The sequence below is a fragment of the Rhinichthys klamathensis genome, unplaced genomic scaffold (assembly GCF_029890125.1).
Source record: "Rhinichthys klamathensis goyatoka isolate OS25496 unplaced genomic scaffold, OSU_Roscu_1.1 h1tg000295l_1, whole genome shotgun sequence".
Classification (NCBI taxonomy): domain Eukaryota; kingdom Metazoa; phylum Chordata; class Actinopteri; order Cypriniformes; family Leuciscidae; genus Rhinichthys; species Rhinichthys klamathensis.
In genome coordinates, this window is record NW_026606814.1 from 270,705 (window position 1) to 296,559 (window position 25,855).

A 25,855-nucleotide genomic window follows, 5' to 3' on the forward strand; every position below is an offset into this window, starting at 1 on the left:
TGTTTCTGCTCCATACATGAGTAACATTGGTTTCGAGTGTGTGCTGCTGGTGACTAACAACGAGCTTGTATATACTCATGTACTGTATGGTCATTTTTGTTCTTCCTTGTCGTTAGTTCGTCATCTTTGCTTTATTTTTTGCAAAGCTTTATTTTGCTTCGCTCCTGCTCTAAAGAGACATCCACTCTTGCATTGCATGTTCGTGCATTATGGGGTCGGAGAAATTAAGGGAGAGGTGTGTGTGTGTTTGTTTGAGTTGATTTCAAATATCATATTATTAATATATTTACAACAATGATTCTCAGAAATCGCGTACTGCACCTTTACCTTATAAAGTTAAGAGCAGATCGGGAACACACACACATACATATAAAGCGTATTTTAAAAACTTAATTATAAATGTACATTTATTTGTATCATATTAACACCAATAATAAAATGTTCCTGTTGTCGCTGCGTTGTCTTTGTAACATTCCATGTGAAGCTAATGAGGAAAATTACATTGACTTTCGTTGCTCCCTTTACCAAGTGCGTTCCAAACGGCTTCATGAAACACAAATGCTCCCTCCAAAGTCCACACTTCAAAGGCTCTGCCCTTCGGAGTGAGCAGGACATAGGGATGCGCACTTCCGATTGGAATTTGCCCTTACTAGTAAACATCAACTAGGCCTATATGAACAGTATCACAGAAAAAGATAACCCTTAATTATGTTTACCCAGGGTTTACCCTGGCTTCAAAGTAGTAGAACTATCAAAATGCTATATTACCCGCACAAATATTTAGGAATATATCTTTGTAAACATTGGTTCCATGGAAACTAGAGTTATTACTGCAGTAAAATTGTGATAACTTGGGATTAGTTGAACCGTTATCAAATTAAAAATAAATCCCCATATTAATTTATTATGGTTTTCAGTAGTAACAATATCTATAGTAACTGTGGTATTTAGGCGTAAACTAGTATGTGGTTGCCCTGGTAAATGTTTGTAAGGGCACCTGCAAGTATCAGTATTTCCACTGTAAACACATGGCATATAACAAGTAGGCTATTTAAAATTCAAAACCCTTCTAGAATCCCAACATAAATTTTCAGGATACTGATCCACGACAATATATGTCATAAGTGATTTGCCTTTTTAGTGTACTGGTGGTTTAACTGACCAGTGGTGTTTCTCACTAACTAATCGTTGAATCCATTGCGATCATGCCACCCAGTGTTGATTAATAGAACAGCAGGTGGCCTCCACAGACTCTTACAAAAAGTATGAGAATCCATTAATAATAATAATAATAAAACATGCCAGGGGATATATGTAATTTTATTTATTACAGAAATACAGCTTTCACACCTGCCTTGTTTAGTTCGGTTGAATCGCACTAGAGTTCGTTTTCCGAATTGGTGCGGTTCGTTTGGGTAGGTGTGAAAGCAGCAATCGCACTCGGGTGCGCACCAAAAGCGGACCAAACAAGCGTACCGAGACCTCCTCGAAGAGGTGGTCTCGGTACGCTTTCAAACGAACTCTGGAGCGGTTCGTTTGTGGTGAGAACGTGATCCGAACTCGAACAGACCCAACTGTCAGAGAACTGCGTATTTTTGGACTAAACCAGCTGCCGTAGTCAGCCGCGCTGTGTTTTATGGGATGAGGAATAATGTTGACATTTTGCACTAGCATGCAGCTCGCGGACAAACGTGGAGTTCTGAGGAGGTGCGACTTCGCCGCGTGCAGTGCATTAAAACATTTTGTTCAAGCCGCATCCTCGATTCATTATGAAATGTAATTGTTTGCCTAAAGTAATATACTATGACCAGGGATACTATCAGCCCACGCAGTCGTAGACTCTCCATAGTCAAACGCTGTCTGCCGGATTTTCCTCCTCTTTGTTTACTTCCGGGAGCTCTGGAATTTTCCCGCACGTTGATTCTGACCAATCGAAGTGCAGTTACCTCTGGCCAACGAGTGATGTGGATGTTGTCACGTGACTGCATTTTGGTTCGTTTCATCAACTCATCATCTGATTCGGACCAGAGCAATCAGTGTGGTGTGAAAAGGAACCAAAACGCCTGAAAATGATACAAAGTATCATTTTTCGCCCTTAGTCCGGACCAAATGAACCGAACTACAGGTGTGAAAGCACCCCACAGAACATTAGAAGACTGTAAAATAACAGGCTGGCATTTATCATTGCAACCAGGCAATGAATTTCCTGTAACATTAATCTTTAAGGTAACCAATGCGATTAATTATACATATTCATAATTAAGCCAGTGTATTTTCTTTCAAACCAAACAGATGTGCTTGATAGGCAAAGAAAGAAGGAATGTCACCTGAACTGAATTTTACATGTACAGGCCCTTATGTAGCCTACTATATATCTGTATCTAAAGACTGATAGTTTCTCTATATGAGAACTAGATAATGTTCATAATTTCACAACTGGAATGAAATAATGTTACAGTCTAGTCCTCTGATTAGCAGGAAGTTCATCCTGGTCGAGCCCCCACAGGAATGTTCGCAGGCGTGTCACTTCCTTCAGTAGATCAGGGCTTGGGATTGGCTGAGTCAGGTCCAGGCGAGGTGTCTCGTTAGGCAGGATAAGAGGAGGATGGTCCAAGAAACTCTCAAAAATATCTGAAAACATGTGAATAATATTATTACATTATAAATATAAGCAAGAATGCATTTATTTATTCAAAAATACAGTAAAATGTTTAATATTGTGATATTTTTGTTATGTTTTTGAAAGAGGTCTTTTAAGCTAACCAATAATGCCTTTATTTATTCAAAAATACCGTAAAAATTGTAATATTATGATATTTTGTTACAATATGAAATAACTATATTTTGCGAATATATTTTAAAATGTAATTTATTCCTGTGGTGTTGAAGCTGAATGTCTTTACTGTCCCTTTTGATCAGTTTTTAATGCATCTTTGCTGAATAAAAGTATTCATTTCTTTTTAAAAAAAACATTTACTGACCCCACACTTTTGAACAGTTGTGTATGTAAAAGAAGCTGATGTAACCTATAGTTTAGGGGAGTATTATCATTACTTTTTAAAAATAAGTTGTTCATTTATTAAGGTTGTTACTCACCACCTCCAAGCTCGGTACCGAGAGGCGGAGCCCATGAGGATGGTGGGGCTCTCGTTGGTCCAAGTTTATAATGAGTGAGAAGATGGTGAAGCTGAGAAGGATTTAGCAAGGAATGTTCTTCCTGTAAACTTGACCAGGATGACTGAAGGAAGAGAGTGGAAATTTATTGTCATGTGACTGAATTATGGATGTTAAATATCATTGTGCTAGTATTTATTTTCATATTCAGCGCAGAGTGTTTGTTCTCAGACTCTCACCTGAATAAGGCGTGTCTTAGGTATGCACAGGAAATTGACCGTAACTGATAGTTTCTTTAGAAACTCTGATGCAATATCTCCAAGGCCTGCTCCTTGTAGCCAGTCTAGAACCAGGTCCAGATTTGTTCGAATTTGAACCGCACGTGACCAAGAGAACAGACTGTCTGTTGAAGATGGAACGAACAAATCATTTTCAACATCACACTGCTGGTCCAGCCATAAACTCATTGCCATCACAAGTCAGCTTCTCTCATTGCTGCTCGAAACCATGCGCAAACACAACTGTGTTTATGAAAGATTGTAAATTCTCACCTCTCTCCAAGAGTGTGTTGAGAAGAGACGTGTTTGTGAAGAAGAAGAGGTAGCCAAATGTTTGGGAGGTTAGCGGTGGAGAGAGGCAAGCTTCTCGGGAAAGCTGCAGAGAGCAGCGATACACTTCCACCAGTCCAGCCACGGTGGGCGGCAAAGTGGAGACGTCCTCTTCCTCGTCTCCTTCACCTTCACTACCTGCTCTGTCCTTGGCGCCTGCTTTTCCTTTCTTCTTCTCCTCACTGGAGAAGGGGTTAGTGTCTAACAGTGCTGGGAGGAGGGAGTATAGTGTCTGAAAGAGAGAGGAAATGAGATAAATACATATAATACATTATATTAAAAAAATGGGTCATTCAAGCAGCACTGATGCACATTCTCTCACCTTGGTCAGATGGTAAACACATTGCTGAAAGGTGTGCATAATGACGTCGTCCAGCTGTGCCAGCGCCTCAGAACAGGTGTCCATGTCAGCCGAAAGCACAGGGTCACCCGGGGCTACAGATTAATGTGAGACAAAACTTAACATGTCCATAAAATAACATGGAGAAATAGTCAGACCATCCCAGGTGTGACAAAGTAGCTGATTATTAACATTGATCATTTATAATCATTAGTTTCAGCATATTCATTCATTGACAATAAAATGTTATTTTATGAGCTCATCTTTGAAAGAAAACTTGCTGCTTGTTGACAATACACAATATGTTATCACATGACGAGTACATTTTGACATTTGGCAAAGATTTTAACGTTTACTCCATGAGCTGCTTGAATTTGAGTTGTATGAGCCATAAGTCAGTAGGTTGAATTTATTCTCATTGTAATTCTTCTCAAAGTTCAAGCCTATTCCGCAGGTCATGATGTTTGCTTAGACTAGCAATTTTACCAAAAAGGACAAGATGGGAAAGTTAGAGGTGAGAGAAAACTGATTTATTTGAACAAAAGACATAACACGTCTACAGCAGAAGATATGGCACATTGTGTAATACAAGTATTTTTGGTTTTCAGAAAACATGCTGTAATCGCTGATCTCTCTCTCACCTTCAAATTCCCATTCTTTTTCCATGGCTTCGACTTTGACCTGAAAGAAGTTGAGGAGCTCCGTGGCGTTGGACATCCAGAACATGAGAGGTTGAAGGTCAGATGAGAGCTTCTGCATGCTTGGGGGAGGAAGTTCAACCTCAGCTTCTGCTGGGCTGAACAACCATAAAAAACATTATAAAACTTCTGCATTGTGCACAAAATGCACACATATATATTGATACATTGCTCTGTTTGAATTATTTGTTTCAGACTGTGTTGTTAAAATTTGGTTACATGGTTGGTCACCATCTGACATTTTTAGCTTGTGGCATCTAAGAATAGTTTTATAATTTCTAAAGTTTTCAGAACTCTTAAGGCCCGTTTACACCAAGAACGATAACTATATTAGCGACCACACCAGCGGATGATATCATTCTGTTTATTCTAAGTGCGCACTACAGTTTTGCCGTCTTTCTACCGCTTCAAATGCTCAAGTTCTTTAAAGCAGGATGGATTCTGATAGGCTGTCATTGTTTTCATCACTTCCATCAGCTGGAAAAAAAATCTGAAAGTGATTCCAATGACATTGTTTCTCTGTGTCATTATCATTATAGGTGTGGTCTGGATTCTGCTATTATTTGATATTTAGAAAGATTTTTAGAACTATATCTTTATCGTTAGCATTATAGTTATCGTCCTTGGTGTGAACGGGCCTTTAGAGGAAAATGTTAGATATACACAGATGAGGCCAAAAATTATGACCAGGCACTGGTGAAAAGAAAGAATATCTTTGATCATCTCCTAATAAGGCCACATATTAAGGTCTGGGTAGATTAGATGGCAGTCAGTTCTCGTAATCAACTTGTTGGATGCAGGAGAAATGGCCGCCTTATGGCAAGGTGACTAGGTCAGAGAACCTCTGAAACGGCAAGGCTTGTGGGCTGCTCCTGGTCAGCAATGGTGAGAATATATGTGAATATATATAAAAAGTCGCCGTTTGGATTTAAATAGCGAAATGCTTAAGAGTCAATGATTGGATCGTTATTGCAGTGCTTATTGTGTTTCTAGCATGTTATATGTTTGGCAACAGTTGTTTGAACTAATTGATGGAGTGTGTAGTTTTTTTTACATTTTTTAAACAACCATGTAGGAAGACACTTATGTAGACTTTACTGAGTGCGTGACTCTTGCATTGTCAATACAAGATCTTGACCAAAAATTGATGCACCTCTTGATGGAAATAAATGTTGTGATCTTTTTTCCATCAAGAGGTGCATCAATTTTTGGTCAAGATCTTGTATTGACAATGCAAGAGTCGAGCACTCTATAAAGTTTACTCCAGCACATCCCAAAGACTTTCAATGAATTTAAGGCCTGGACTCAGAGGTGTTAATTCATGTGTGAAAATGATTCTTCATGCTTCCTCCCAATCATTCTTTCACAATTTGAGCCTGAGGAATCTTGTCATTGTCATCCTGAAATATGGCCATGATGAAATAAAAATCTGCACACTCCATCAATTAGGGTTAGAAGAACTGTTGCCATACAGTATAACATGCTAGAAACATAATAATCACTGCAATAATGATCCAATCATAGACTCTTAAGCATTTGCCTATTTAAGTCCAAACAGCGATTTTTTTTTTTTTTTTTTGTCGGGCAGTGTATATAAATTTATTTTTGTGTAATATTATTTCAATAAATGTATACAATTATTTTTTATACATTAATTATATATTTAAACACTAAATACATAAAAGCACAACACATGCTCAGTGCTGGGTAAGGTGATAGGAATTCACTGTTTACAGGCCTGTCACTGAGCAACAATGTTTGAACAGTGTATACAGATCTACAGCATGGAGAGGTAGTGCAGGTTCTTACTTTTGTGTTGGATGTTTGTCACCGAACTCTTTAATTTTGTCCTGAAAGATGAATAATGGAACAGAGAGAGAGAGAGAGAGAGAGATTAAAGCAGACTCGGATGAATGCATGGGTGGGAGTGTTTGGCTGATGTGTCCGGACAATGACAGCACATTTTCCAAACGGGTGGAAATGACATCAGTCAACCTCTGTTTACAAACTACGGCGAAATTCCAATGAAAGCCTATCTGTGTCTGCAGCTGTGGCTCCTCAACCACAGTTTAACAGTGCAGAGAGAGAGAGTCCATTTTAAGACACTCCCGTTCAACACTCTCAGATAAACTATTAGTGTTTGTTGTGTGTTTTAACTGTTACTCCAGTTTTATCTGTGCCTTAGTTTGACAAAACAACTTTGCATGAGCCAAAGAGGAGAGAAAAGGTGTAAGGAACAGTGATGGCCTGTTCAAATCATGTCATGTTCAATATCACCTTAATAGCCGTCTCAGTGCCGTTACATAACAGCCCAACCCTGTGCTTCACTTTACTCTTAATAAAGGTTGTGGTTTTACACTTTATGATATCATGATATTTCATGCCATCTAGACTAGTGGTTCTCAGCCTATTTTGTCCCACTTCATCAACATCGCATCTGACATAATGTGTTCACTTTTACTTATATTATACTGTACATAATTTAGCATGATTATTAATATTATTAAAGTTACTATAATTACAATGATTCACTTAAAACCATATCTAAAAATGTACTGTATTTTAAAAAAAAAGACTCAGAAGTATTTGTAATGTTAAAATTCCATTTAGTTTGATATTGTTTTGATTGGTAAAAGCACAAGATTAATGCTTAATTCAATTGTTAAAATAATAATAATGATAATAATTTAATTATTTAATGTATATATTAATTTAAAAACTGTTTTATAGTTTAAAAAAAATAAAAAGCACTTTTGGACTCTTACCCAAACAATTCCTTTGATCTGATTGGCTGCCTTTAAAAGCAGTTGTGGTGTTAATTCAGGATCCAGATGTTTAGAGGCGTAGTCAATCATGAGCGACAGAAGATAGGCAGGTGCTAAGGCTCCGCCCCCTGAATCTGGACTGGAATTCTTCGAAATAATTTCCTGAAATTAAAGTAGAAGTAGTAACCGATTTGTATAAATAAATATTATAATGCCATGGCAAACCTGAAACTACTGCAGTATTTGTTACACCAGTGATTATATTTTTCCTAAATTAAGTTTCATTGCAACACTCACTAAGTATGCCGTATTATAAACCTGTGCTGTGATTTTTAAATAGCTGTAGTGTACAGATTTCCGTTCAGTAAATCATTATGATAAAATCCCCCTGTCAGAACTCTGTATTTACATGCACTACTGTTTGTTTATGACAGATATATCAGAAGGAGTATTCGATCGTATCAGTGTTTACCTGCAGCAAGGCATCGGCATGTTTGGCCTGGAATCTCAGTAGTGATTCTGTGGACCCCAGATACTGCCGAAGCATTTCCTGTCTATCTGTCATCCCACCTGGGCCGTAGGAAGTTGACATGTCACCTTGCCATGGTGGCGGTAAGGCCAGGGGCGGTGCGGGGGTCACACGGGGGTCACGGTAAAGGAAAAGGAAGTGGCTGCCAAGACCCAACAAGTCTCCTGGCTTTAGGGCTGCTTCTCTATAAAGTGGAGCTCCATTAAGAGTGACAGGTCCTCCTCTGAATGGACGGGCCAAGGCTAAGGAAGAATGAGAACAAGAAGCATAATTGCAGACAGTATTGGGCAAGCTATTCAAAACATGTTTCTAGCTGAACTAGCAACAGAAGAAAAATAGCTAAGCTAAGCTAAAAGCTACAGTACATTGCAAAAGTAGCTTGCTATGCATTTAAGCTATTTAAATTTTTAACAAATATGAAATATTTAAAATAGTAAGCTGTAATTTTATCTAATAGCTTACACGTTTAAACCGAATCCCCAAAAGAATTAAAACAGAAAACTATATTGCTAGTTGCTGTTTGTGCAAGATGAATAATTACCATATTCATGAACAATGGTATTTGTTTGGTACTCCAATATACCACAGTACTACCATGGTACATACAGAACAAAAATACACAGAAACACTGTGGTATTTAAGTGCTTTTGTGTACTGTTAATGTTTTGATAGTTTTTTGTTTGATGAATGTCTTTACCTGCATCGTTTCAAAGCATGTGAAAGAGTTAACCATGAAATTAAAATGGACCTTTTTTTGGAATATTACAGTATTTATTATAAATGATTTATCCATGCACATTTTTTTTTGTTTTTTTTTTGTAATCTTTAATGAAAATAATTTCCCCTCCTACTTGCAGCAACATCTCTTATCTTCTCTGATGATGTGTTTACTGGCGTGAGGGCGGAGAAACCTGTCACTCACATGACATCACCGCAATAGCAAACCACAACAATCCAATCAATTCCCAGTGCGCAAAATCAAATCCCGTCCTACATTTTTTCTTGTTTGAGAAGCTGTTTCACTCAGATATATGTCACAATAGGGAAGAAAAGACTATTGCAAACTCTATTTCAAGTCAACTTTAATATTGACCTTCTTCGTCGCTAGCAATATAAGCTAGCACAACAGAAGGACTTGCATGTTTGTTTCCATGGGTTGTCACTAGTGATGCAAAATATCTCTCGAGCATCGGAGATGCATCGGTCTTCTCTCACATTGCACATAGCGACTATCACGGTGACCTAGCACAGATTTGCCTCTCATTTTGGGCTTTTGTCGGCAATATCCATTAACTGTTTATGAAAATCAGGGCTATCGTGTAGGGTGTGGGCGGCATTAGCAGACTAAATATCTAGACCTGTCTGCAGTCCAAGTCCTGTCATTTGAAATTTGTTTAGAATGAAACTGACATTGGCGAGGACCGACAGTTGTGCAGTGTAAAAAGAACAGAAATCCGACAACCTTGGAAGTCTTATAGTGTGTGGGCAGCAGCATAAATACCTCTCGGGCATCTGCAATGTATTGGCACTTCTCTCAGTTTCTTGCCTTTGAAAACTGACACATAGTGATCGTCAGCTGAGGTCATGATTGAGTGCAGATTTGCTTCGGATTTCTGGCTTTTGTTGGCGATTTCCATTAACTGTAGGTGAGTGGAAAACCAGGTCGAAAATCGGGCAGGGTGTGGGCAGCATTATAAAGAATCAAAAAAGTGAAAAAGTAATGTTGCAGAGTTTGTCTGCACTATTTAATCAATAAAATGGCTCAAATGCAAAGATGTTTAGTTAAACCACCCAACACTGATTGCAGTGTTTCTTCACGTCAGTACTGCCTGTTCCTGTTTTATCACGAATGTTTGAAATCCTTGGTGCTGCGTTATTGAATGCAAATGTAAAAAATGATCATAATCAGAGCCCAGGTGCAACAAACCCCTTACGTTTCGTTCTGTGAAATGTTCTTCACTGCTTTTATCTGTCTTTTGTTAGCTTGGTGTCAGGGTACCTTGACCGCGTGGTTGCTCTGGGACGGCTGTGTCTCTTCTGATCAGGAGGTGTCGGGCAAGCAGGTCAGGAGCTGAGAGGTAAGTGTCCACTTTTAGAGGCCTCTTCCCCTTCCTCTCTCTCTCCCTGTCCATCTCACGCTCACGGAATGTTGGCTTCCGCCCAAAAACATGTGTGTGACCCGTCATTATGTACAACACAAAGTCCTGAACAAATAATAAACAAGAAAGTGAGAAGGAGAACAACGAGAGTGGAAAAAAGCCGTTATCATCTTCATTGTGGTCTTTACTACAATCTGTGCAATCTCCTATCTTAAGTTGCAGAAATACAGCGACGATAAGGAATGAAGAGTGTTACAGTTTTCGACAATATGTGCTTGTGTGAGGTCATTGTGCAGAGATGAAGCAGTAGACACAGCATGCTTGTGTTGGTATTGTGCAGCCCGTGTGTGTTTATAGAGCTTCTGTATGGCTGTTTTGTGCAGTTTGTTCAATGGCCATTCCACTCAAAGGTATAAAAGCTTTGATGGTATGTTGTGATTAGAGGAATACAGGAATGATGTCATGGGATGGCTGCAAGATAAGTGAGTTTATGCATGTCTAGCCTTGCTCTGGTCATAGCCCTGCAGTAACAGGAAGTAAGGCCGATCTGTCGGTGGAAGGATCAGACTCTGCGACATCACTTCCAGGTCACAGGTGTCTTTCTCTTCCTCTGCTGCACGAGTACGTCTGTCCGCCTCACATCCACCACCTCTTGACCCAGGGACCTAAAAGAAATCACACAAGGATAGTACTGAGAATGGATTACATGCATTTATCATGACACACATATTACATTGACTTATGTTGTGCCATATTAGGTATATATGACATTATATTGGGGAATATTGGAAGGACAAGTAGAAATCTGAACTACTGGCCAAAACCGGCCAAGCAGAAAAAAGTCCTTATTGTTGAGCCCTGCGTTATTAATTCGATTTCACATTATTGAGGTTGTACTGTATTGAAAAGTTGGTCTATATCTTTATTTTACCTCTTCACCTTCAGATGCCATCATGCTCACTATGTTCTTTCTATCCTGTCCATTGTTTGAGGCATTTCCAGAACGCCGAGGGTCATTGCTAGCAGTGTTGCCCTGACGACGTCTTAGACTCAGGTTCATATCACTAATACTCCTCCTAAGTTCTGTGTTCCGCCCTCGATGACCTCGTTCTTCTTCTGGACCACCCCCAGAAGACATGCGGCTCCGCCTCCAACGTACACCTGTTACCACAATAGTGTTTTCCCACAAATGAATTGCCACACTGGTAAATACACTTGTAAAATCTCTTACAGTTAAATACGAAGATGTTCCAACCTTGATAGCTCTCTCCATCCCTCTCTCTCTCTTTCTCTTTCTCTTTCTCCTCCCTCTCGTATTCATCAAGGCGCTGGATCTCAAACCGTCGTTCAAAACCATCCTTGGGTCTCCACATATCCACTAGCTGTAAGGGGCATTCCCAGGACGCCACGCCCCTTCGGCACTCTGTTTGCCATTTAATGGCTCCATCTGGCTGTGGAATGGTCTTTCCAATGACATCACATAACAGGAAGTCCTCGGGGGAATATTTCTGGAGAGCTGACCAGGTGAACAGGAAGTAAGGACATTCAGAAGGGAATGATACAATAAGTGGGTAAAGCCTAATTTCCTATATATAATCTCTGATGTCTCCACTCAAATGCACATTTAATTATCTGCAGCTTGCTTTTGATGTTTTATTTTTCATCCATTACAAGACTGAGATAATGGATGAATGAACCCAATATGCTGCAGCGGACCCGTATGAAACTGCATAAATCGTTATTTAATCACCCTCATGTCATTCCAAATGTGTTAGTATCGTATTTCTGAATAATCTTCACTTAATTCTTTACATACAACAATTCAAACACCACATATTGACATTGCACTATATTCCAAGATTTTTTGTGAGGAACGCAATACACTATTCTTCAAAAGTTTGCCGTTAGTTTCAAACTAAACAAAAAAAATCCAAGAATTGGTATTCGTTTGAACAGAATTTCTTTTTTATCATCGTTTCCACAGAAATATTAAGCAGCACAACTGTTTTCAACATTGATAATAATAAGAAATGTTTCTTAAGCAGCAAATCAGCATATTAGAATGATTTCTGAAGGATCATGTGACACTGAAGACTGGAGTAATGATGCTGAAAATTCAACTTTGCCTTCACAGGAATAAATAACTGTTTAAAATATATTCAAATAGAAAACAGTTATTTGAAATTGAAATAATATTTAACAATATTACAGTTTTTTACTGTATTTATCAAATAAATGCAGCCTTAGTGAGCATAAGAGACTTCTTTTTAAAACATTAAAACAAATCTTGGTCATAACACATGAAAGGACTGATGGCATTTTGTCTTTAATGAAATCAAACCTGGCATGCCATTTCAGAATCTGAAAGGGGTTCGCAAATGAGATTTCAGAGCGACAGTGGAGGTCAATTATCAGTGAAAAATGACTTAAATTTCATGATATCTGTGACTAGTGAACTATATTTTACTACGTTCATTTGCATTGCACAAAACAATTTGCATTATAGGGCACAAAGACATTTTTTGGATACATTTATGGTGCTTTTGTCTTTTTTGGACAAAATCATCTGTGCCCACATCAATTGCATCATAAATGTATCCAAAAAATATCTTTCAGACTTGTGAAAGACACAAGACTCTTCAGGCACAAGTCTGAAAGATATTTTTTGGAAACATTTATGGGGCTTTTGTCTTTTTTTGGATTTTGACAGCTGTGCCCACATCATTTGCATCATTTTATGGGACTGTTTATGTTTTTTTTTTTGTTTTTTTTACAAATGTACACATTAGTGACCACAACAACTAACTAAACTGGTTGACCATTACAGGGAATGAAATACCTGTGTCTTCACTCTCGTTCTCTCGTTCTCTCTCAGTGTAGCGGGTGATGACCTGCTGAATGAGCTGGCGAGCAGTGGAGTGTATATTTGCCAGGAGGCTCCGATAGTTAGCACCACTGGACAGGGCATCTCCATAGATCTTGACCAGCCCAGGGGCATTAGAGGAAGCAGGAGGCAGGTAGTGATGTGATGAAGGGGTGGCAGAATGCGCCCATATTTCCCTCTCACGTTCTCCAATGGCGCGGTCTCGGTCGCTGTTGGACCGGCCTCTCAGGAAGAGGTGAGACAGCCTTTTGGTCCTGGACTGCTGATTGGCTGGGCGAGGGCGGAGGAAGGCAGGAGAAGGGGATGGAGAGGGTGGGGCAAGAGAAGGGGTGGAGTGAGAGAGGGAGGAAGGGACTGATGATGGGGCCTCGTGCAGGGAAGCGGCATCTGAGCTAGTCGTGGACCTGATAAAATTAAGGAATAGGAAGGAGGTGATTTACAAATAATTTATTGTCACATACAATTGTTTCAGTAATGTGTCCTCATTATTTGGAAGGAGGAATGTTAACACAGTGACAGTAAACATATGTCACTTACTTGTGCCACAAATGTAGAGAAAGTAGTAATTTTTTTTGTCCAGATTAATTAATTGATTCAAAAATACAATTAAAAGTAGCCTGGCTAACGTCAGACCACGTCTCATTGACATTGAGACGTGGTCTGGGAACCACATGTTCATTTTCTCGTATTTGAGGCGTGGTTTACGAATGCCCAGAGCCGTTTATTGGGTGCTACGAATGTCTATCAAATGTGCCTGTACGTAGCTCATAGCCAATCGTTTCAATTATATCAGATGACGGATGTAGAACGAAAGAAATTAGACGAGGAAGAAGACGATGGGTCAGAGATTTATTTGCGTTCTAAACTACTTAGAACAGTATCTAAGGCTGCATCGAAAGGTAACTTCGCGTCTGCTGCCATGTTTGATCCATAGGTATAAATAAACTGCTTCGGTGGGTCGCATAAACGTCGTCATCGTCTTGCTGCTCCCTCCCCGTTCTGTGATTGTTCTAATTTTCTGAATTAAGATTCGTTTGAATCTTTTTGAGTGGCATAAATTCAAAACTATTTGGGTGATACAACTGTCCTCCTGATATTGTAATGAAGAAAAAAACGTATTAAAGTATGAAATTATTGGAAAAAGAACCGTATTAAGTAGTTTGGCATAATCGTTTCTTATTATTTTTTAGAAAAAGTATTGAATAAATATTTGAAAACTATCAAGGTCATGTGGTGCAACCAACATACAAACCGATATACAAATGAATGAATCATGAACTTATAACGAAGCGAGGGCCCTTGCAGATTTGTTTTAAATCTGCACAGGTCAAAATAAGGTCATAAGTAAAATATATTTTTTCTTATTGACCTTGAATGTGTGTCAAGGTCATAGTCTCTAAAAATATTAGATCATTTGACTTGTTTATGACAAGGCAAGTTTAGTTTATAAAATATCATGTGGTGCGACTCCCCCAAAACTTTGTGAATTATTAATTCATGATATTTATTTTAACACCAGACTGATTTAGAGTATTTAAACTAAAACTTTTGTTTAAAATAGTTTAAAAGTTTTTCCATATGAAAATAACATGAATACATTTCTAAGAACGTGGCTTTTTTTTATTCTTTACTTTATCAGGGACACTCTTATTTGTCATTGATCCAGAGAGTAAGAGAAAGTTCAGAACACTGACTTGACTGATGCTGCACTGGGCCAACGAGCTCCCAACTTGGCAAAGTGTTTCCGTGGAGAATTTATCCACAAGCCCACTGGGAAATGGAGCTTCCTAAATCGGGGACTGCCAGACTCCTCCATCTGAGGGAGTGAGAGAGGGAGGTGAGGGTTGGATGGGAGTGTGGAGAATGGAAAGATAAAATGGACAAAAATAAATTGAGAAAGGAAGGATCAGGATAAGTAGGAAAAAGCAAGAAAGGGAAATGTCTTAACAGTCAGAGAAAAAAAGATGCAGAGAAACACCAGAAGAACATTGACATAAGATATCAATATTAGCCGTCGTGCACGACTTTAAAGTTGTAAAAGATTTCATTTCCTGGGTTTGTGTCATTGATATGTATTCCTGTCCAAAATCAGATCTCGGCAGTGAATGACATTCAGTAGACAAATGGCAGGAAAAGCTAACGTCTCGTTGAATAATCAGGACGTGCCGTGTCATACATTCTTCGCCATCTAACAGTCTGTGAGTAACAGAGCATTAACGCGGCTTGCAGGGAATGCCACAAAGTTGACGGCAGGCGGTGAATAGTTATGGCTCTAAGAAAAAGATTTATTTCACATTCATGTCTACATGTCTAATGAAAAGCAGAGGTTTGGCACTGTTGCTCCTGAGCTAAGCAAACTCGTGGAAGTCAAGTAAGAGTCAAGTGGCTTCGCCAAGAGGCCATGACGAAGATATCAACCAACATGAAACTATCACTGCTGAGGATCAGCCATGCAGCCAAACCACATTCTATGAATATCATTCTTTTTGTACTTTGATTAAAAGCGCTGAACGTCGGCTATACATAATAACATACATGTTTTTGTCCTCCGCCCTCACTGTGGACTTCACCTCCATGTATCCTCGCAGACAGACGGGGAAAACCCCTGAACAGACCCCCTAAGTGTCAGCTGCCCTCTGTCGATCCTCAAAAGTGAACTTCACTTTTAATATGTTGACTCTGTGACCATAATTGATTTCATCACATTCTACAAAGTTAATGGTGGATGTAGAACAACCAAGACACAAAATTTACTACATTTGGTTGGGAAAGGTTTTCAGGATATGCTGACTAAAGCTCCAAACCTGTCATTTTGCATCAGTAAAATGGCTTTTCTCACCAGCGGATGATCTGAATGCGACTTACCCACTGTGACGGGCTTCCTCTTTATAACAGGATAAATCTTCGGAATGGCTGTTGTTGTTTGTGAAGTGTATTATAATAATATAAAATAAATACCAGTGGAGGTCGGCTCTGTCTCTCCTTATTCCAGAATAATTAGGCTTAAATAGTCCATTTTCTGCATGAGGCCTTGCTTAGCTTTACCGGAATCTGTCCTTTCACACAGTTTTTAGCATGTCTTTTTCATTTTCGATGTAAAAGTTGTTCTAGAAGGGTCCTCTAGTCCTTATTCTTGCTTTCTATTTCTTTCTCGTTTTCTTTCTCCCCTTTTCTGCGTCTATAGATAGAGAAGCAGGCCCATTGTTCTAAATGACAGAATTTCCTTCCTCCCCAATGGACAACACCTATATCCTGAGAAAAAGAGAGAGAGAGGGAGACAGAGAGAGAATATGAAATATACACATAAAGCAATGTCAAAGAAACTGATGTAGGCCTATGTACAAAACGCAAGACAAAAAAAATTTAATAAGCACTCGTCAGGATATTTAATAGGCCTATGTCCATACAAAATCAAAACGGCGACGGAAATTGTCTGAGAGTAGAACTCTTAGTCAGGGTAGACGCCATATTGAATTTTACTTGGATAAAAAAGATTGGGGGATAGACTTACAGTATTTACAATGGTATTCGCTGTATAAAGGGCCTAGATCACATGTCATTTTCAAAACTCAAAATTGTTTTATGGAGTTTCGTTTGGCATGCTGTTGAACAGCACTACAGTCCATTGAACGTACTTTACTTCAATCCCTCACAGCTTCGTTTTCATTCCTGTCAGAAATTAAATATGGTGCTACCCTAACTAAGATGTATGGGGACAATCCTCAGGAAATATAATACATCTGAAAGAACTGAAACAGTATATATGTTTATTACCTAAAAGAATGGGCACAAGATTAATTAGCACTGGCCTCAGCATGTTTTAGCCAACGCTCTTTGGTTTGTGTTGTAGGGCTTTTGAAAAAAAAAGAGGAAGCAGGAAACCTGGGACAGGATGTCAAAGACAGAGAGGCACCTGTAACCTTTAACCTTGTCAACAAGAGAATGATGTGTCAGGAAAGAAGAAGCATTTGTATCCGTATATGTGAATGTGTGTATATCCTATTTGAGTGTATACAAGAATAAGAAGCATTTGTATGAATATACCAATACTTAGCCATTGTTCTTGTTTAAAACCCAAATCTACGTAAATTTAGTGAGGTTTATTCACGAAACAAGAATAAAATAGTAAAATAACTATTGTATATAATTTAGCTTTTCAAGTAATTTTTCTTTCAAGGAACATTCAGCTATAACAATTTTTAAAGTGTAAAGCAATTATGCTGTTCTACGTAACATAAATACACACACACACACTCACATGCACCGTGTCAGACCAAAAGCTCTAAGAGCAGTTGGTCTCTCAGACAGGAAGCACTGACAGCAGGCTGTGAAGGCTCCTGTGCGTCATTCAGACTTGTCCCTCCATGTTTGTTTTTAGTGTGTAAGTGAAAGCTCTTCCTGGCTCCTGGTCAGAGGGAATGGGTTTGGAATGAAGTGTGCATACAGTAGCACACGCTTTCTTTGGTAAAAAAAAAAAAAAAAAAAGTTCTTATACATCTCTCTCACACTCCAACTCCAGCTCGGGAATGAGAAGATGGTTTGGTAGCCAGCAGTGCCCTACAAAGGCAGAGGACAGTACTACACTGCGTTAAATTATTGTTCCCTAGTTAATCTAGGTGCTGTGTGCACAGATTTCTTAACAGATCATTATTGGTTTATTAAAGCTACAACTGCAAAAAACAATACATTTGTCAGAAAATAATAAAGAAAAAATGCTCCATTGTACACACAACTACAACACAAAGCTCACAATATATAAAATATATTCAGAAATAAATGAATGCCCTGCTCCAGACAATGGATTGATTACAAAAATATATAAATACTAAAAGAAACATTCTTTACAGAGATGGAAAGGTTCTGACCATACAATGGTATGCTGAAGGCCTTTTTCCACTTTATGATTTACACACTATTCTTATCATGCTCTTTTTTTAGCTTCCAGTGTTAAGTCTGCTAAAATGGTAACTGGTAAATGTCAATGTTAGTTTGTCATCAGTTTAACGCCCCCATTTTTATACTGTATATTGCAATTATTATTATTTTATTTATATTAGGTACTGACTGACACATTAGTGGCCTATTATTAATATTATTTCATATTATCGTTTCATATATTATTATTATTTTATTATCTTCATATTACATCTAAAGTTTCGAATAAACACTAGAGGAACGTTCATATAAATGAATTGTCTAAATAATAAATAGGCCTACTAATATTGGTCTCGTAAGCCCCGCCTTGCCTCATCCTCGTGCTCCCCTCACATACTTTGACTTCCCACAATTCAGTGCGCTTAGAAAGTCTTTCGAGAGGACGTTACTATAAGGGCACCGCAAAAGGTAGGCCTCAATATTTATATTTGTTTAGTCCACGTTTTCGTGCAATTGTTCATCTTGTGTAAGGTTTGTTGAAACTCTTTACTTTTACTCTATTGTCAAATTAATGAAATATCAACGGGTGGTTAACGAGAACGGTTCATTTGAGTTAGCGAGTTAGCAAGCGGGCTATTTAAGCCGGCTGACGTTACCAAGGTTATGTTACTTGAGGTAATATATCTGCTGTTTTAAACCTATTTAACGCGTTTAAAATTTCACTATTCCTTACATTTACTCTGAAAAATTAAAAGAGCTCTTTTGAAGTATAACAAGTTAGTTTTAAGCCTCGTATGATGAGACTCTGGCTGGCGTCAGTTCAAACTGTGACTGAATGTCACTCTCAAATGTTTTATTGCTACACTGGCCATCTACGACATTTGAGCAGCTCAGGCCCCATTGTGTACTTTAATTTAGCGTTACTTTGGTATGTTAATGTTTTCGATCTGTGAATGTTTATGTCACGCAGACCCATTATCTGCGACTGAAGATGGCTGATGTTATTGAGGACAAGATCAAGAACTACAGAACGGCTCCATTCGATGCCCGTTTTCCAAACACTAACCAGACGCGAAACTGTTTCCAAAATTACCTAGGTAAGTACAGTATTATATTATTATATGAACCATATTTGTACACAAAATGATGGTAAGTGCTTTCAATCTATAACCAAATGCATCATTAATGAAAGCGAGAAGTGCTTTAGACACAGACCTGTACAAAAGCATCAGAATGACTATGAGCCTTAGATGCTTTTCAACTGTGATTATTAATAATATACTGATCTCACAAATAGTTCCCTTGGAACACCCTGGATTTAAGAGTTTTAGTCAAGGTCACATCGGCGGTAAAGCTGGCTGGGTAGCAACAAACATCTGAAGTTATGAGCTATAATGAATCTATTGATTGTTTGAACACATTATGAATTGAGTAACTTGTGGCTGATGCCTTGGTTGTAGACTATTGACTATTTCTGGCTGATTTCAGTGCAGATTACTTACTGTTGTTTCTTTCTGTCAGACTTTCACAGGTGTAATAAGGCTTTGTCAAGCAAAGGGCAGGAAACGGCTCCCTGCGACTGGTATCAGAGAGTCTACAAGAGCCTGTGTCCAATGAGCTGGGTGAGTCTTAAAATAACCAAGTTATAACACTGTAGTCAACATCAAATCCAGATTGAGTTGGCTACATTCATCAGTGTGCATTTCATTCAAAACAATAATAAATATTGTTTTGAAATAAATGTCCTCTTTGCTGACATCACCAACCCCTCTATTTTTATTATAACACGTTTCTTCTTTTTAAATATATTTTTTTACAATGTATTTAAATACATATTGTAAATACACAGTTGTTTTTATAACTCCACATACTTTTTTCTATTTGCATAGGATTGACAGTTCAGCTGTGTCATTTGGAATTATAAAAGAATATAGACACTTTTTAGATAGGTGGCCACAACTAAAAAGGTGAAACCAGCAGGGGTGTGCCATCACAAATGGACACTTACCAATCAAGAATTTCATGTTGTAAACTACCATGAGAGAAAATGCCACACCATTATAAAGTGACACCTACCATTCCAAAATGCATTATAAAAACTGGCACCAACCATTCAGAAGTGTGCTGGACCTTGACACCGACTCTTCACAAAGCAAGAGTAATGTAGGTCTGTAGATATATTATATTATATTAAACTAAATGTCTATTATAATGTGGAAACAGCAAGTCAAGTACTTTATCAAAACATTTAGGCATCTCCAGAAAGAATGCATGATCATAATGTTAAAAATGGTTTTATTTCTTATGAAATAATTCCATAACATTATTTGCGAAATATTAAAGCCATAGATGAGAACCACTAACCACATATTAGGGATGTCCCGATCCGATACTCAGGATCGGTATCGGCTCCGATACTGCCATTTTTGCGGGATCGGGTATCGATCAGCATCGATCAGACGAGGCCGATCCAAATCCGATATTGTGGGTATACTATTATGTGTTATTGTTAAGCCCCACAAAAGGCACAAAAACATTCTAAAGTACCATAACGTTTTCGTGCACTCTATTATAAGTGTTCTGAAGCCATTATGTGAGATATAAATTAATATTTAAGTCATTAAATTCAAGTTCACGTAAACTTTTCCCTCTCGCGGCTGTCAGTCATTCTCCATTCAGCATTCAAACAGCGCGTCAATGATGAAGTCAATGATACAGTCAATGATGAAACTATCTTCAAGATGATTCAATGTTAATACTATTATACTTGATCTGTAAGATAAAGGTCTATGTTTTCGCATAAAACAACTTTATCTTGCTGGACTTTATTGCTGTAACTCAATCGTGTTACTCTCTACCGGGTGTCGGACGCTGTCGGTTTGATCACAACACTAGAGTCAGAGCACTATAATTGTTCTTCACGCGCACAGTAACTGAAATTTAAAACTGTTAAAAGAAAAGGCTCAATAAACGATTGCATAGATAGATACTGTATAATACACTGTCCATCAATATGTATCTCCGTTGTGCTTTGAACTTTTCAAAGCGGACTCGACGCGCTGCGTGCTGTAACTCCACGTGGCTTCAAGCGCATCATTCTCCGCTCGGGATGCGCATTAGCGCTTTGTGCCGCACTGTATTGGAGCCTTTCATATCATAATGCAGTGACGCAATTAAAGCTTATTAACATTAATAATTATTAATGTTGCTGCCTCATTAAATGGCTGTGCAATACACTTAAAACACGTCTTAATTTTATAGCAGATTTAGCTATATCTAAAATAATTATCTTTTTCATTTTTGTTATCTTGTTTTTCATGAATGTATTTTACAACAATAAAAAGAGCCATGTGTATTATCCACTAATCTAGTTTATAATAGCATTTTTGTCATAGATTATGATCATATATTTTGGGGATTTGTTGTTTATCTTTATAATGAAGCTGTCTGTATTAAGTAGATTGTGTTTAACACACACAAGAGTGATAATCAGTTTAACACACAGTTATAGAAATTCTACTTGATTTAAAAAACAAAAACTGTACTGGTATTTACAATGTAGAATGCTGCTGTTTAAATTGTTTTAACTTTAAACCTGTTGGTAGCTAACTAGCTTTAAGTACTGAAGTACCTGTATTTTCTTTCATTTATATATTTCTTTATTTTTTTTGTAGTGTTTGAATAAAGGGTGGCAATCTTTCATAATCAACTGTTGTTGTGGACTATATAGGAGGTATATTTTAGCTGGCTAATTGAGAAAATTGCTATATTTTTTATTAGTTTAAGAATAAAATAAAAATATCGGATTAATATCGGTATCGGCAAAAGCCAAAGCTGCGGCATCGGTATCGGTATCGGAAGTGAAAAAGTGGTATCGGGACATCCCTACCACATATTAAATTATATCTATATTTATTTGGATCAATATTAATCTGAATAATTTGTTTTTGCTTCCGTCTAACTCGCAAACAAATACACCACCTGTGTACTTCCTCAACTGTTGTAAGTTTTGGTTTGTCTTGCGCTGGCCAATGTTACACTTATACTGCATGCAGCATCATGCAAAAATAAAGGTTTACAATAACTCCAATACAGATGTGCCTCAAGCTGACTACATGTTTGAAAAATATTTCCGATTTGTAAATGCGTTTAATTGATACTTTTTTTTTCTTTTTTTTTAATCACTTAATTAGGATATTTATTTAAGATTTTGTTACAATTACATTAGTATAGCTGCTCAAATCAAATCTGTCAGTCACTACTGGAGACATGTTCCGCAACATGATGCAATCCATCGGCACGTCACAAGTTTTACTTGATTTTAATGTAATTTATTCCTGTGATGGCAAAGTTTAATTTTCAGCAACCATTACTCTAGTCTTCAGTGACAACACGATCCTTCAGAAATCAATTCTTCTTCAATATTTTGTGTAACTATGCATTTACAGGATTCTTTGAATAGAAAGTAAAAAAAAGCATTTGAAATGGAAATCTTTTGAAACAGTGGTCTCATTCACTAATAATTGGATTGTGGATTATACACATTTATGCGCACAGAATAACTTCTCACAAATAATTTCTGCCTAATTCACAACACATGTGTATGCACATGAATTTGTTCTTAATTCGTTGTAACATTAAAGAATTTTTCTAGGGGGCCGTTTACACGACTCCATTTTCAGCTATGAACGGAAAACTTTTTATGCATTTTGGTCTTTCATTTACACAATAGCATTTTAAGGGCCTGAAACCGCACTTTGGGAAACTGGTTTTAAAGTGCAAGTTTTTGAAAACCATACCGCTGTTTCCATGAAGAAAAAAAACAGTGAATTTGTGAAAACAAATTGTGACATCATGAGTATTACATGTTCAGTCTTAGACCAATTTCGAGCCTACGTCACAGCGCTAGCTGGAGGCAAAACAAACGGACAACTGGAGGCGGCCAATACAAACCAGCACATATTCGGCTACATAATAAGAAGCTTAAATTATTATTATTATTATTATTATTACAAAATCATCTTGTTGTGTTGTTGGGTGCAAGAATCGATGAAAAATGAATATGCTGTATCTGAAATTTTTATTTCTAGAAAATATTCACATCATTAAAATTGCACCGTAATGTCACTCTTTACATTGTCGTCTTCTCAGCGCTGGCTCGGCAGAACTGCGGATCGTACCACACAAGTCTTGAACATGACCATTCAGCACATAGTTATAGGCATCTAAAGATTTATATGCCCTCAGTTTTTCTTTAAGCTCGGTTTCTCTATCGCAGTGGTTCTCAACCTCTCCTGCAGGGACCCCCTGACACACCATGTTTCTGTTTTAACCCTGAAATGGCACACCTGATTCAATTAATTAAAGGCTTAATGAGTCATTATTAGAGTAGGAAGTAGGAATTAGTTAATTGATCAATTAGTCAACTACTCATTAAGCCTTCAATTAATTGAATCAGGTGTGCCATTTCAGGGTTAAAACAGAAACATGGTGTGTCAGGGGGTCCCTGCAGGAGAGGTTGAGAACCACTGCTCTATCGGATAGGTGTAGAAGTCAGGCCACTCAACCGAAGGTAGCGTTAGCGTTAATCCTGTCAGATCGTCCATCCATTGAGTGAGCGTGTACAGTACAGGTCAGCCAATCTGGTCCCGTCCGTTAAAATTAACTTTTGCAAATAACAATTGCGGTCCTGGACACTGAGTGACCTTGCACATTAAAATAAAATCGGATTTTCTCCAGTCATTGTTAAAAAACAAGCTAACAAAACTTGCAAACTAGCGTTAGGGAAGCGGCCAGAGGGATCGTTCTGCGGCCACCTAAGCTCCGCCCACAAAAAACGTCACCATGTTTACCAACTGAAAATTGGTCTATAGGTGCGTAGTTTCTTTCTTTAGTGACCTCGCCTAATACTTGACTGGCATGATCTATATCTATGTATAAAATGTTATGTAAACATGTTTATAAGGCCACCAAAAGTATTTGATGTTTGCATACAAGTGTTTTTAGTTGTTCCTACATTTTTTCGTAAATTTAGAATGTTTTAGAACGGAAGTTGATTTGTGTGTATATGGTTAGTGAATGAGACCCAATGTCTTTCTCATTTTTGACCAATTCCTGAATAGACACTTGTTAAAGTCTTTGTGTAAAAGTATTAATTCATTTCAAACATTTGAATGGTAGTGTGTAAATCATCCACTTATATAATACAATAACTACAGCAAGCAGAGAGTTGCTCAGACATAAAATCATAAGCAAATATCTTGACTGTCTTCCATTTCATTTTTTTATTTTTATTTTAAATCTTTAACATTATTTGCAAGAAAAGAGGCTGAAAATGAGTTCACCTGCATACTATTTCAGAAAATGAAGAAAATAAACCTAAAGGAAGTGCCTTCAACTCCACAAAATGGTCTTTCATACATAATCTGTCAAGTGTGGCTATGACAGGGTATTAGCCTTTAAAAAAAACGTTTTAGTACATGAAACATGGTAAAGTTTGTCTCTTTAAATGTACAAGAACCTCCATGACTCATTCTGTTTTTACCCTTTCAAAATGTGGCTGTGTAACAGCATACTTTGAAGAGGTGTCACTAGTGTAAAAATTCTTGTAGCCATACTTGCAGACAACAGTGTTACTGGAGATCCATCCAGTAGTTTTGGTATTTCACCATTATTAAGTAGATGAATGTTGCCATCGCTGCAGACGTTCATTAGTCACCAAAATATTGAGAGACTCGGATGTAAACTTTTTTTTTTTATCAGTCAGATGTCATTCTGCCTGACTGACGTCAGGTAATAACTAGAAATGCATACAATTATTGGCAGCAGGGGGTTCCCATCCTGATCATCATAATGAAATGGCCCTTATTCAAAACATTAGGAGTGTAGAGAAGCAGCTTAGTTTAAGTAAAGAACACTTACGGTAAATGACATAATGGATGATACATCTGAAGTCACAAAACACAAAATCCTGAAATTTTAGGGAGGATCATAAGTCAACAGTTTTCTAATATATAACCTGATGTAATTGCTCTTTTCCTTTCCTTTTATGCAACAAGACACAAGCAATGACTGTGAAATGTGATAAGATATGAAGGGCTGCGGCTGGGATTATATTTAAAATACAATGTCTTCTTGTTTTTGTTCTGTCCTTTCTTCAGGTGGAGAAATGGGATGGACAGATTGAGGATGGAAGCTTCCCTGGAAAGATCTAAATGTTCGCTGTTACCTTAAATTCATGAACTCCCCACCTTTTTGTAGAGTACCTCATAATATATGATCCTATTTTGATGTCGTCTTTTGCCCGCTGGAGGATGAAAGGTCATTCAGAGTGCACCTCCGAATCATGTGACCTTTTGTCCTTTAGCATTTTGAGGTCCTACATAAGCATCAGCTTTGTCGCTCTACAACTTACTGTTAAAAATTACAAAATAAAATCGCACAATTCCAATTGATTTCAATGGTTTATTTGTGTGGTTTTTTTTTTAAATAAGGTGCAAACGAATTATAGTTTATACTGACTATTTCTAAATTAAACAGTCTATTAACCAGCATACTAAGTCTGACCAGTTGAAAATTGAGTCATTTGGTGGCTTTAGTAAGGTGTAGAGTTATGTGCTATTGATGTGGTGGTGTTTTTTTTATTTTATTTTTATGGGTGTATATGTTTTTTTGTCAGATTGCACAAAGTTTAAGTTTGCAGATAGTTGATGACCACGGTCCACGGTGAATTCTGTTCCTTCCACATTCCTTATTGAATTAACACAAGTATTAAGATACTGGATTTAGGCATATAGAGTTCAAGCAATGATACAAAGGCTAATTCAGTTTGAACAGACAGGATGAGGTTAAGTGAAATCAGCTTTACAGTCTATGTTAAGAAGTTAGGAGGTTCTATATAAACCGTTTTAACAGCTTTATTTAAACGGCTGTTTAATCCTGCG

At 37.7% G+C, this 25,855-nt stretch overlaps 2 protein-coding genes across 2 annotated transcripts; one reads left to right on the plus strand and one right to left on the minus strand.

Moving 5' to 3' along the window:
- Positions 1-2,146: 2,146 nt before the first annotated feature.
- Positions 2,147-16,238, minus strand: rasip1 (Ras interacting protein 1). The gene is made up of 16 exons (XM_056269945.1): positions 15,903-16,238; positions 14,732-14,853; positions 12,993-13,441; positions 11,409-11,669; positions 11,085-11,314; positions 10,657-10,818; positions 10,054-10,258; positions 7,998-8,296; positions 7,526-7,687; positions 6,570-6,610; positions 4,704-4,858; positions 4,045-4,157; positions 3,666-3,954; positions 3,354-3,517; positions 3,097-3,238; positions 2,147-2,631 (listed from the first exon to the last, which is right to left on the minus strand). Exons 2-16 carry the CDS (start codon positions 14,851-14,853, stop codon positions 2,453-2,455), a joined length of 2,973 nt encoding a protein of 990 aa, XP_056125920.1. The 5' UTR covers positions 15,903-16,238; the 3' UTR covers positions 2,147-2,452.
- A 2,066-nt stretch (positions 16,239-18,304) lies between these two features.
- Positions 18,305-25,366, plus strand: LOC130103667 (cytochrome c oxidase subunit 6B1). Its single transcript, XM_056269965.1, has 4 exons — positions 18,305-18,380; positions 18,883-19,009; positions 19,434-19,534; positions 25,073-25,366. The coding sequence occupies exons 2-4, from the start codon at positions 18,904-18,906 to the stop codon at positions 25,124-25,126; spliced, it is 261 nt and encodes an 86-aa protein (XP_056125940.1). The 5' UTR covers positions 18,305-18,380; positions 18,883-18,903; the 3' UTR covers positions 25,127-25,366.
- Positions 25,367-25,855: the final 489 nt, after the last annotated feature.

What these genes read in the sequence shown, in the direction of transcription:
- rasip1 (XM_056269945.1), bottom strand. Translation starts at nt 14,853, where the DNA reads ATGGAGGAGTCTGGCAGTCCCCGATTTAGGAAGCTCCATTTCCCAGTG. An exon ending in AGAGCAACCACGCGGTCAAG is followed by an intron (nt 8,297 to 10,053) that starts GTACCCTGACAC and finishes ATTCTTCCTTAG; the next exon opens with CCTTGGCCCGTCCATTCAGA. An exon ending in CTAAGACACGCCTTATTCAG is followed by an intron (nt 3,239 to 3,353) that starts GTGAGAGTCTGA and finishes CTCTTCCTTCAG; the next exon opens with TCATCCTGGTCAAGTTTACA.
- LOC130103667 (XM_056269965.1), top strand. Translation starts at nt 18,904, where the DNA reads ATGGCTGATGTTATTGAGGACAAGATCAAGAACTACAGAACGGCTCCA. An exon ending in CTGTTTCCAAAATTACCTAG is followed by an intron (nt 19,010 to 19,433) that starts GTAAGTACAGTA and finishes TCTTTCTGTCAG; the next exon opens with ACTTTCACAGGTGTAATAAG. An exon ending in GCCTGTGTCCAATGAGCTGG is followed by an intron (nt 19,535 to 25,072) that starts GTGAGTCTTAAA and finishes TCCTTTCTTCAG; the next exon opens with GTGGAGAAATGGGATGGACA.